The sequence below is a fragment of the Rhinopithecus roxellana genome, chromosome 11 (genome assembly GCF_007565055.1).
Source record: "Rhinopithecus roxellana isolate Shanxi Qingling chromosome 11, ASM756505v1, whole genome shotgun sequence".
Taxonomy (NCBI): domain Eukaryota; kingdom Metazoa; phylum Chordata; class Mammalia; order Primates; family Cercopithecidae; genus Rhinopithecus; species Rhinopithecus roxellana.
In genome coordinates this window covers 108,683,739-108,696,920 of record NC_044559.1, presented here as the reverse complement: position 1 = coordinate 108,696,920, position 13,182 = coordinate 108,683,739, and the positions used below count along the sequence as shown (strand labels likewise).

At 42.0% G+C, this 13,182-nt stretch overlaps 1 protein-coding gene across 4 annotated transcripts in view; it reads right to left on the bottom strand.

Moving 5' to 3' along the window:
- The window catches only part of PRTFDC1 (phosphoribosyl transferase domain containing 1), a 114,274-nt gene extending 113,486 nt beyond the window's left edge, over positions 1-788 (bottom strand). For 3 of the 4 annotated variants that reach the window (XR_004060144.1, XM_010356250.2, XM_010356251.2), the window contains exon 1: positions 353-788. Coding sequence is in view for 2 of the 4 variants with exons in the window: in XM_010356250.2 (XP_010354552.2) it covers positions 353-778 (426 nt within the window). In the remaining 2 variants the exon portion in view is untranslated. The remainder of the gene's footprint in view (positions 1-352) is intronic. The other variant, XM_030941359.1, reaches the window with a different exon arrangement.
- Positions 789-13,182: the final 12,394 nt, after the last annotated feature.

Here is a 13,182-nt window from a genome sequence, read left to right as displayed (position 1 = left end):
GTAGGCCTACAGAGCAGCACGCGGGTGTCTCTGGGGCCCCGCCCAGCTCGCAGAAGCGGCTCCCCGTGGCTCGCGGGGATGGGGACGGCTGGGCGCCGGCGGGACGCTGCAGGAGCGGGCTACCGGCCGGAGGACGCGGGGGGATGCTGGGAACTCGGGGTGAAGGGACGGGACTCGGTGTTTCGTCAGATTGGGGGCGGGGAGAGGAGGCCAGGGTCTGAGGATGGAAGCGATCCCCGCCGGGAGGGAGAACAAAGCGGTGGCCTGCGCACGGCAGGCATTTAATCTACAAGCAGGGTGCCAGGGAGGGAGGGGAGCGGGGCGAGCCCCAAAATCGGGAGTTTGCATTTACCACGACGCCTCGCCCGTAGTCTGGCGCCTCCTCGCTGCTCCCGGCCATGTTTCTCCCGGGGAACGCGGGAAGGGAAGACGGCGCGGGAAGGAGCTGGGAGGGCGAAGGCTGCGTGGGGGAAGGGACTTGGGGATGGGGACCGGGCCGCCCCGCCCCGCCCCGGCCCCACCGGCTGGAAGCAGCGGCCTGGCGCGGATCCAGGGCCCCGGCGCAGCGCCCCCTCCCCTGGTGAGGCCGCGGGGGCGCGGGGAGCAGCTGCCAAGCCGCGACCGCTCCCCCTGAGCGCGGGCCCCGAGCGCGTCCCTGGCGGCCACCACTGTCGCCGCCGCCGCCGCCTGCCGGATGGTCGCCTGCAGCCCCCGGCCTCGCCGCCAGGCCCCGCGGGGACTCGGGAGCACGAGGCAGCCCGCGGCAGGAAGAGAACATGTCCCCCAGGCCCCCGCTTCCCAGATCCACCGTCCTAGCCCTCGGGCTAACAACCTCCTTGACTCCTCCCTGCCAGATTTCATGCACGCGATTGTCCCAAGCAGAAGCGTGAAAGAGCCTGTGAGCTGGCGTGCTCTTGGAGGATGGGCAAGTGTCCTGGATGTGTTTTCAAACCTTGGAGCCGCCACCCACCTCTCTCCACCTCCCCCCACCTCCCCCCACCTCCCCTCACCTCCCCCACCTCCCCCACCTCCCCCCACCTCCCCCCACCTCCCCCCACCTCCCCTCACCTCCCCCCACCTCCCCTCACCTCCCTCCACCTCCCTCCACCTCCCCTCACCTCCCTCCACCTCCCCTCACCTCTCTCCACCTACCTCACTTCCCTCCATCTCCTCTCACCTCCCTCCACCTTCCTCCACCTTTCTCCACCTTCCCCCCACCTCCCTCATCCCAGGGCCTGGAGCTGGAAAGATTACACCGGATTGCTTTTAGGGTGGCCCAGATCTGCAGTGATCAGATCTGGGCTTTGAGGATCCGGCCTTTCGGCCTTTGGTCAGCTGCATTCAGGGGAGGAGGGGGAGAGATTTTTACACATTCTCTGCTTTACCAGTTTTGCAAGAACATCTGGTCAGATTGTAATTGTTCCAGGTTGCAGCTTTATTAAAGCAATCACTCTCTTCTGATTAGAAATCCTTCTGGTATGAGTCTGTTGTTCATTTCAAGCCCTCTCACATCCCTGTGCTCCAGTTCTTTGTCCACTCCTGCAGGGTCCTGCTTTTTCTGGGTGTGTCTTCATTCCCCAAGTCCCTGACATCTCACCAGCGTCTTCATTCGCTCAGCCCAATTCGGGTTGAAGCCCTGAATCCAAGAGAACTGAACACAGTTTTCTTGATGCAGGCCTCTTTTGTTCATCTTGGGATTCTGGCACACAGGGGAGAGGAATGCTGATTTTGCCTAGTTTAAAGGGGAAATAGTTATCAATCGGTTATTGACGTTCTAGATTGGAAAAATATTAGTCATTCAGACTTGGCGCCCTGGTCCTGCGCCAGTGCTGTGGAGGGTGCAGCTCCAGAGATCCCTGAAATCAGGAGTCTGCTTGGGAACTGCCTTACAGAAATGGGGGGTGTTGTTTCCCAGCGCACAGGTAAACATTTTCTCTTAGTAATTGTCAGAGGGTGTTGTTTTGAGCCATTTTTGTAGTCTGCCTCTCACTTCTTTTCCCCAAAGTCAAGCACCATCTTCCGTTTTCATTTTCAAAGACCAGGCCCAGGAACCATATTCACAAGCAACTTCTTTAAAATTTCCGGGAGCTGAAAAGTGCTGTCATTAGGGTGCTGATCAAACTTGAGAGTTCACAAGACTCTCTTGGGGAGCTGTTTAATGCAGCTTCACTGGGTAGGGAAGATCTGTGGAAGCACCTAGAATCCTGCACCTGCTGAGAGACACCAGATGGGTGTGATGTGGATGGCTCATGACCTGTGCTTTAGGGGATTCTACTAGACCATCTTACTGCTTGGATATCAAACTTAGCCGTGAGGCTCAGTGTGGGCGCAGGGCCAGATTGGGGGGTACAAGGAACTTCAAAATATGTCACAGGAGTAGTTGCCATACAGAAGTCAAAAAGCAACAACTTTGGTTCCAGCCTAGACACTGTGGAAGATGTAAGGGAAATGGTAGATAAATCTTCTTCCCTTAGAAAGGCTATTAGTTTAAACGTAAAATCCAACAAGTTCACAGTGAAAAATGAAACTTGCTTGAAAGGCAACAATTATTAATGTGTGCTCAAGAACATTCTACATAGACTTATACAGGTCATCCTGTAAAGGGCACAGAATGATGAGTAAATAGTTTTTTAAAATCTGATTCATTTTCTTTATTATCTTTGTATATTTTGATAGTATTTTGTGTGGTCTGATTACACTTGGATCCTTTGGAGAGCATTAACATAATACAAGATAATACTTGATAACCCAAACAGTATTTGCAAAGACCGGTATCCAGAAATAACAGCTCATCTGTCCAGGCTTTATTCTTAATCTTGCATTATGAGGATTTAGAGGCAAAAATTCTTTTTAAACCTCAAATTTCTGTTATGTGTTGTATTAGTCTGTTCTCATCTTGCTCTAAAGAACTACCTGAGACCTGGATAATTTATGAAGAAAGAGGTTTAATTGACTCACAGTTCTGCAGGCTGTACAGAAAGCAAGGCTGGGAGCCTCAGGAAATTTACAATCATGGCAGAAGGCAAAGGGGAAGCAAGCATGTCTTACCATGGCAGAGCAGGGGAGAGAGAGAGAGAGCAAGGATGTAGTGCCACACACTTTTAAACCATCAGATCTCGTGAGAACTCACTGACTATAACGAGAACAGTATGGGAGAAATCCACCCCCACGAGCCAATCGCCTCCCACCAGGTCCCTCCCCCAACATTGGTAATTACAATTCAGCATGAGATTTGGGTGGGGACACAGAGCCAAACCATATAACATGTCTAGTAGAATAGCTTTGGACTAGGACCTCTATTTTTCTGTAACAATCCATGTTACTTTAGCCAATGAATCTAAGCCAATTATATCAGTGTAATATACAGCAATTTTCTCATCTGTAAAATGGAGCAACACATTTATTCTCTACTGCATATGATGATGAGATGAATGTGAGATAACATGCAAGAGAATTCTTTGCAAAATGCTATGAAACTGTAATATATTATTAACCCGAGATGCTGTAAAAATGTATGACCAAATGTTTGTGAAATTATTCCATGTGAAAATGACAAGGAATTGTCTTTTGAGGTTGATGGGCCTAGGCACCGTGGCTTACACCTGCAATACCAGCACTCTGGGAGGCCAAAGCAGGAGGCTCACTTGAGACCAGGAATTCAAGACCAAAGCTGGGTAACATAGTGGGACCACATCACTATAAAAAATTAAAAACTTAGCCAGGTGTAGTAGCATGGCACCTGTAGACCTAGCTACTGGGGAGGCTGAGCTGGAAAGATTGCTTGAGGCCAGAAGTTTGAGGCTACATTGAGTCATAATTGCACCACTGCACTCCAGCCTGGGTGACAGAGCAAGACCCTATCCCTACAAATAAGTAATAATAATAATAAAAATAAAAGATTGATGTAAGGTGAACAATCAGGGATAGTTATAGTCTAGGAATAATCTAGAGCAGGTATGAGAATAAACACAGAAAAATGATAACATTATTAAAACAATGAGGTTTTCCATAAAAAGGGATATTTTAGCTCAGACTATCCATTTCCTTTTCTTTTTTTTTTGCTTTCCAACTTTTATTTTAGGTTCGGGGGTACACACGCAGGTTTGGGAAAATTGCATGTCGCAGGGGTTAGATGTACAGATTATTTTGTCACCCAGGTAATAAGCATAGTACCCGATACATAGTTTTTTAATCCTCACCCTTCTCCCACCCTCCACCCTCAAGTAGGCCCTAGTCAGACTGTCCATTTTCTAATATGCCTTTGAAGGAGCTCTAAGAATAAAGATGCGCATCTTTGCAAAGTTAATAACCAGCCAATATACTTGCATTTTTCTATCATTTTCTTTATTACCTTTTAGCAGTAGGTCCCCTGCATTTTATTTTATTTTATTTTTTTAGTGTTTATATTATGTTTACTTACATTTCTTTTTTTTTTTTTTAGTTTTGTTTTTAACTGACACATCAGAGTTGTACATATTATCTGTGGGATACAGTGTGATTTTCCACTACATGTGTACATTGCATAATGATCAACTCAGGCTAATTAGCACACCCATTATCTCAAGCATTTTTTATTTCTTTGTGGTGAGAATATTCAAAATCGTCTCTTCTAGCTGATTTGAAATATGCAACACATTATTGCTAAATATATCACTCTACTGTGCCATAGAGCAGGCGTCCCCAACTACCGGGCTGCAAACTGGCACCAGCCTGTGGCCTGTTAGGAATTGGGCTGCACAGTAGGAGGTGAGCATTGGGCAAAGCATTCCCACATGAGCTCTGCCTCCTGTCAGATCAGCAGCTGCATTCGATTCTCATAGGAGCACAAACCCTATGGTGAACTGCACACGGGAGGGCTCTAGGATGCGTGCTCCTTCTGAGAGCCTAACTAATGCTGGACGATCTGAGATGGAACGGTGTCATCCTGAAACCATCCCCCTCAAAAATCTGTGGAAAAGTTTTCTTGCACAAAACCGGTCCTTGGTGCCAAAAAGGTTGAGACCTCTGCAGTAGGGTACCAGAACTTATTCTTCTCATCTGACTATAACCTAGTGCCTACTAGCCAACCTCTCCTACTCCCGCCACTCCTCCCCACTTATCACCTGACTCTGATAACCGGTATTCTACCAGAACTTACTCCTCTCATCTAACTATAACCTAGTACCTACTAACCAACCTCTCCTACTCCCACCACTCCTCCCTACCTTTCACCTGACTTTGCTAACCAGTATTCTACTCTCTACTTCTATGTGATCAACTTTTTAAAAGTCCGCATATAAATGAGAGCATGTAGTATTTGCCTTTTGTGTCTGGCTTTTCTTGCTTAACATAATGTCCTCCAGGTTCATCCATGTTGTTGCAAATGACAGGATTTCATTCTTTTTATTGAGGTCTTATCCAAAAAATCCTTGCCTGGACCAATGTCATGAAGTGTTTCTGCTATGTTTTCTTTCTAGTAGTTTCATCGCCTCAGGCTTTACATTTCAGTCTTTATTTTGAGTTGATTTTTTTTTTTTGAGACGGAGTCTTGCTCTGTTGCCCAAGCTGGAGTGCAGTGGTTTGATCTCGGCTTATTGCAACCTCTGAATCTCAGATTCAGGTGATTCTCCTGCCTCAGCCTCCCGAGTAGCTGGGATGACAGGCGCCTATGACCACACCCAGCTAATTTTTGTGCTTTTAGTAGAGACCGGGTTTCACCACATCGGACAGGCTGGTCTCGAACTCCTGACCTCAAGTGATCTGCCTGCCTCGTCCTGCCAAAGTTCTGGGATTACAGGCATGAGCCACTGCATCCAGCCTTGAGTTGCTTTTTGTGTATGGTGAGAAAGAGGGGTCTAGTTTCATTCTTCCACATGTGGATATTCAGTTTTCCCAGCACCATGATTCTCTGCATTTTAAATTCTGTAATTATCCTGTGCTACTACCATGGTGAAAACACAAATATTTATAATTCGCTGAATTCTCTGCCAGGCTGGAGACTTTTGTCCTGGAAGTATATACTAATTTTTTTTGACATTTTGGTAATTAACTTTTGTCAATACAAATCTGTAATTGAAGGAACAGTTCAATCTATTCACTGAATTGTTCCAACCCTGTCACTCAGTGACACTAGATTGGAAATACGGAAAGGCATTTATTTCTTTCTGCACTAGACTGGAAATACAGAAAGACATTTAATTCTTTCTGAGTTTTGAAACATGAAAATAAATTTTAAAAAAACTTTCAGTCTGGGAATTGTGTTGAAATCCATAAACATCTGAAACTTAGTGACTCAGATTGTTAGTCACAGAGTCACTGGTTAGAATCTGGATGAAATCCACCGTGGACAAAGGCCAGTAATAATGATGATGATATTTTGCTTTTCCATAGTGCTGAACAAACCTCTTTACAAATGTTACAAGCACAAAAGAAAGAGCAGCAAGACATTTTTTCTGCAAGTGCTCAGGCTAAGTAAGACTCTTGCTACCTTTGAAGTACTTTATTTTTCCCTCTACATAAATACAAAAGAAATGTAGTGGCAAATACTTGCAACAAAACCCAACTTAAGCAAAGGCCTCATTAGTATTCAATTAGCATAGTAACCCGTCTTTCCCGGTCTCTTGTTTGAAGCAGACTGGATCCAATGTGTAGTCTTGGAGTAAAAAAAATAATGTCTCCAGAGTAGGTCTTACAAATAAAGCCAAGGCTACACTCAATTGTGTTTTGTATTATCACACTTTCGTTAGTAATTCACCTTCCACTGAAGAACACACAGAGGGTAGATCTAAGTCTGTTCTCCTGCAATAATGTCAGACATGAGGAATATCAGCAGTAAGTGCTGGGCAATTTCAGAGATATTCTCCCACTATCTCCCCATCTGACCGGAACAGGAATTGGATAGCTTCAGAGCAAAAGAATAATGTGTCCATGTGTTCCTCCAGATCTCAGAGTCCTGGCGGTCGACCTCAACTCTCTTGGCCACCATAAAGCAGTCACTGAAAGGACACAGCTGCAGGAACTAGGGACTAAGCAGTAAATAAATCCACAGGGCTGGAGGCAGAAGTTACATACGTGACCCTAAAACAATATTCTGTGGTTATGAACGAATGGATTAGCATCTGTTGGTGCGTGGCAGCTTATGCAAAATTAATTGGTGCCTCAGCCCGTGCTGCATTTCTAAGGGAAAGATGTTCACTTCAAAAACAAAAACAAAAACAAAAAATCAAGGGGGCCTCCTTAGTCAGCAGCAACTTTGGCTGGTGTCCTGGGGAGACGACCAACTAGAATGGGAATGGAGCTGTTTATTCTCTTAGCTGTACATGGATTCTCTTCAGATCAGAGCTGATGTATAACAACTACTGGCAATATCCCAAGACATGATCCAGTTATTGCCAGGTTATGGGTTGTGTCTTAGAGTTAAGGTGAGAGGAGCTTGGGAAAGAGGTTGAGAGATGTGGCTTGAGAGTGGGAGAGATGGAGAAAGTAAAAGAAATTGAACACTGATCTACGTAGAGCAACACTTCCCTAATTGCGTGTTTGATCCACTTTATGTTTGATGAAGATGGCGTTTTCATTCATTAGGTTTGAGAAACAATTAAATCAGCAAACTCAAGCCAACGTCTATGTTGTAGGTCTTCTAGGAGTATTTAATAGGCCGATATGCACTACCAATATTCAAGAAAACTGTTGCAAAATGCAATGTTTCCCAAGCTTTTCTTTTTTTTTTTTCTGTCTATGCAAACCTTTCTGGAAGGTGTTTTATAAAGGTTTTAAAAATATTGTAGTATTATGAAATGCTTACATTTATGCTTTTAATGTTATCTCCACGTAAGAGATTTTATATATTCTTAAAGATACACTAAAAGGACTAAATATTTTATATATAATACTGTTTTCAAACTGTGCGTAGATATTTTTTCTTTGTAAAAACATATACTAGCAATTGAAATGAAAATGGCTAAGGCCTTTCTCATCTTGTGAAATATCCTGGATTTGCAATTTGGGTTATACTTCAGGTTGGTGTGCAACTTGGTATTTTCCTAGAAGATGAGGAACTTATTTCCACCTCCCTACCTCCACCTCCATCCCCCACCCCCATTACCATTTTTGCCATTTTTCTCTCCCTCATGTGTGAACAAAATCAGCCTTCTGAACAGCAAGAGAGATGAAAGTCATCTCATTGTGGCAATTCCCTTTTGTCTCTTTCAGTGACCATGTGGTAGCTTGCAAAGCTAATTGTTTGTTTTTAGACATTGCCAACAAGTGGAATATCCCAGTGAACCAAGAAGCAGAGCTGGGATGTGGTATTAAAAGTCATACAAAGGTATGGGCATACTGGGCTCATGGTTCCTTTCAAGGAACTCTCCCAGTGGAAATCTACTGCAGTTCTCACATTAATAGTCCTATGGGTTGCACTTGAAGGAACTAGGTACCTCGTGTTTTATTTATTTTATTGTTATTATTATTTTTTATTTTTATTTTTGGAGATAGAGTCTCGCTCTGTTGCTCAGGCTACAATCTCAGCTCACTGCAACCTCCGCCTCCTGGGTTCAAGCAATTCTCCTGCCTCAGTCGCCGGAGAAGCTGGGATTACAGGCATGCTCCATGACACCCTACTAATTTTTGTATTTTTAGTAAACACAGGGTTTCACCATATTGGCCAGGCTGGTCATGAACTACTGACTTCAAGTGATCCGCCTGCCTTGGCCTCCCAAAGTGCTCCTTCGCCATGCCTAATCCTCCCAAAGGATTACAGGCATGAGGCACCACATCCAGCCTTTTTTTTTTTTTTTTTTTTTTTTATAGAGACAGGGTCTCACTCTGTTGCCCAGGCTGGTTTCAAACTCCTGGGCTCAAGTCATCCTCCCGCCTTGGCCTCCCAAAGTGCTGGGATTATAGACACGAGCCACGACACCTTGCCATTCCTTATGTTTTCTAACTAGGCATCTCTTAACTACACTTACTTCCTCAGTTGGAACTGTAGGATCCATGGCAAGTTGAACCTGACTCATAGAGGGTCAAATCTGCTATGTTTCAGCCGTTCTGTTTATAACTTTTTAAAAGAAAGTTCAGATATATTTTTCCATTTTAAATTAGCATGCACAAATTGTTATAAACTGGAAAATACAGAAAAACATAAGTAAAATATAAAAGCATGTTAAACATATTTTGGTGCCGTCTTCCAGTTTTGTGATTCTGAGAAGTTTATCTTACCTAGTTCTGACTAAGTGTGCAGGCTGTAGTTCTGTTCCCTTCTTCTCTGCTTTACATTCTAAGTAAAATAAACATATAACACAAGTGTTTTTCCATAGTATAATAAACCCCTTATAAACATCATTTGAAATAGCAATGCCATCACTTATTTAACCGTTCCCCAGTATAAATATATTACTTCCAAATTTTAATTTTATAAATATATAAATAAATGTGTTTGTAATAAAACATTTATATGCATTTTAACTATTTCTAGAGGATAAACTCTCCAGAAATGGAATTTCTAAGTTAGAGAGTATAAGTATTTTAAGACTCTTGATTTATGTATTGCTAAATTTAGCTTAAAATATTAGTGTCTTTTTTTTTCAACGGAAGAATACAGTAAATCTTATAAGATTTTTCACTGAAAGTGAATTAAATTTTACTGTGAAAACACTTTGAGGTTCAAGGGAAAAGAATACTAGCTAATATATGTTAAAAGCGTAGTAATTGGAACTAATAAGAAAAGTCAGTTTGAATTTGTGCTTCATTCTTTACTATACACTATTTTAAAACAATGTGGTTTTATCGTTGTAGTCCATAAAGTAATACCTAGACTAATGAAAAGTTTATGGTGTTGTGTTTCAGGGTTTTGGCTCCAACTCAGGCAGCCTCAGCTTTAAAACCAGATTCCACTACCTACCACCTGATTTTGACCGTGGGCAAGTTTCTTACTTTCTTTGCCTTATTTTCCTATCTGTTCAATGGAGATCATGCCAGTTCCTGCTTCTTAGGGTTACTGTAAGGATTAAGGAAAATAATGTATTCAGAGTGCTGAGTACGTAAGGAGTGCTCAAAACATTTTACCCAATATTAAAATAGAGTTATTGTGGTGGAATTCCTGGTCAGTTAGAAGTTCTGTGTTATTAATGATAAACAGGTCAGTTAGCAGTTTAAAAAAACCTACAATCTGTAAAAGCTTCATCATGTAGATGAGCTAACATTCTCCCATGAAATTATATTTATGTCTTGTGTTATCAACTCATTCTATACATGTTATATCATATATTTATATGTGAGCATGTAAAACAAAAGTAAATTGCAAGAAAATCTCTGTCTAGTTAGTATAAATAGTGATGGATTCTCAATTAAGAGCCCTATTTTTTAAATTATTGCTTTATTATTTTTATCTTACATTAGGAAGAAAATATTAGTCTGATTTGATGCTCTTAATGCTTGGAATATAAAGGACAGCAATACACATTAACTTCAAAATCTATGAATATACTTAAAATAAGCTCTACAGCAAACATAACTACATCACTAAATCTCAATATTTATAGTTTATTTCTAAGGAACAAATGTAAATGGATGAAATTTTTAAAATCATTTAAACATTTTTCTAAGTGTCTGTAAAAATTATTAGAAGAAATGTAACATACATATTGAAAGATTGTCCCTCAACGCAGAAGTGAGCATTGAATTTGGTATTTGGGTTGAAGCAGTTTTCGCTTTCCATAGCCATTTTATAGCTGTTCTGTTACTGTGGTCAGCGGTTTTCTTTGCTTAGAACTCACTTTACCTTAGATTCTCCTCTGCGTCTTAGCTCAACAAAATGATCATGATCCTTCTGAACCTAAAGCTCAGGAAAACATTGTCATTTTCTCAATTTGTCTCTTGGCTTGAGAAAGAACTTTCAGATTCTCTTCAGTTCATACCAAACCCACAAAGCAAATAACCCCAAAAGTCACACACACAGGTGAGAACTTTTCAACATACTTTAAATGAAGGCAATTCAAAGAATAGGAGACTAGAAAAATCTAGTTTGCACGGTAAGGCCAGATGCTGAACCCAGAAATAATAATTTTGTTCTAACTCCAAGATTGATGTCACTGGCGTTCCATTCTCAGATTTCTCAGCATGTTCATTACAATCAGCCAGAGTACAGCTGACACCTAGGTCACCTTTTCCAGAGAATAAAGAGATGAGAGATGGGTGACTCAGACTTTTCTGTGGGTCTGGGGATTTTGCCAAAGCGTCAGCGATATAGACAGACAGAATGCCTTAGCAATTGTAAAAGTCATACCTGGACTCCGTACTCATTACCTTTCACCTCGTTAGTCAAGTCATATCACCTTTTATATTCTGTTTCTGTGTGTGCAGGTGTTACCTGTGACCTTTCTGTATTCTTTTTCAACATTTATTTTCTAAGTCTTAAAACTAGTCTGTGTTTCTGAGCTCTTGCTTTAGGCATAGTTCTCAGGTTCAGTCCAATTATCTAATCAACTGGGTTGATTTTTAAAATAGCAGACTTTTGAAAATGGCAAACATGAAGAATGGTTATTGAGGTTGTTATTATTCAGAAACCTCTTTCAGTTGGTTTGGAAAACCTGGAACGTACAGCTCTGATGACTTTTCTTATTCTTAGAGACACTACACAGGTTTTAAAAGGTTTTTCCAAATCTCCTTCCACATTTTCTTTTTCTTCTTGTAAAAGACAAATAAAAAGAAAAACGCTGATATTAAAAGCAAATCCTGAAAAATGATGTAAAACGTCAAGCAACCAGAAATTCCCAAAAAGCAGTTTGCTTTTTCCTAGAGAAAAATAAAAACAGTGGAAATAATGATCTAAGAAACATTGCCTATTTCACACAGCACACTCTAGGAACTTCTGAAGATTAGTAGAGAGTGCAGGAAAGGCTTCTTTATCCATTGTTAAAAGCTGTGGACAGCTCTGTCATGTTGTCATTCTCTAGGTTTGGGAGCTTAGAATATTTTGCCAAAGGAAGTACCCAGGTTTGTCAAATGCCATGCGTTTTACCTGGTTTTATAAAGATCTGGGTGTACCCATATTAGCAATATAGACCCTTGGAGCTCCACGAGTCTTTGTGTGGAACTGTACTGTGTATTGTAAGCTGTTTAGCAACATTTCTGGCTTCTTTTGCCCGTTAGGACCCAGTAGCACCCCCAGTTGTAACCATTAACAATGTCTTCAGAAAGTGCCAAATGTCCCTGGTGGTTGGGGGTAGAGGGTGATAGCCCAAACTCATCCCCTGCTATTCTTAACCATCACTGCCCTAGAGTAACACCCCTTATACTGGCCTCAGCTGTTTCCTACTCTCTTTTTAGGAGGTAAATGAAAGTGTTAGGCTCATAGCTGATAGACCCATAGACAGTAGGTCTGTAGCTCTCTTGAATATGGTGAATAACGAGAGAAAAGTTTGTGGCGGGGGTGGGGAGTTTCTTTCATGCTTCCTGGAATAAAAAACATAAACACGAAGAAAATGTAAGTTGTTTCAAATATAGATAAACATAAGTTAAATGAAGCTCAGGTCAAAATGCAAAGCCAAAATCAGAGACCTGCACTTTTTAAAAAAAATACAAAATCAATCATTTCCATTTTCTCCTAGTCTTTCAAAATTGGAATTTGGAGTTTATAATATTAATAGACATCTAAGATTCGTTGATATTACTTCCATTTCATATAAAGGAAGATGACTGTCGGGAGACTAAGCAACGTCCTTATGACTATCCACAGTAATGATATTTTAAATTCATGAGGCTTACAGCAGGATCCAGAAGTGAGCTCCCCTTCTTAGACCTGTCTTTAACATAGAACTGTCCAGGCTGAGCAGTGTGGCTCACGTCTGTAATCCTAGCACTTTTGGAGTCCCAGGTGGGCAGATGGTTTGAGCCAAGGAATTCAAGACCAGCCTGGGCAACATGGCAGAACCCCTTCTCTACTAAAAATACAATAAGTTAGCTGGTCATGGTGGTGCACACCTGTAGTTCCAGGAACTCAGGAAGCCTAAGTGGGAGGATCACTTGACTAGGAGGTTGAGGATACAGTGAGCCATGACTGTGTCACTGCACTCCAGCCTGGATGACAGAGTGAAATCCTATCTCAATAAATAAATAAATAAATAAATAAATAAATAAATAAATAAATAAAATTAAAAAATAGAATCCAGGCTAAGATGAACAAGCCATTGTCCTGCTATTATGGGAAAA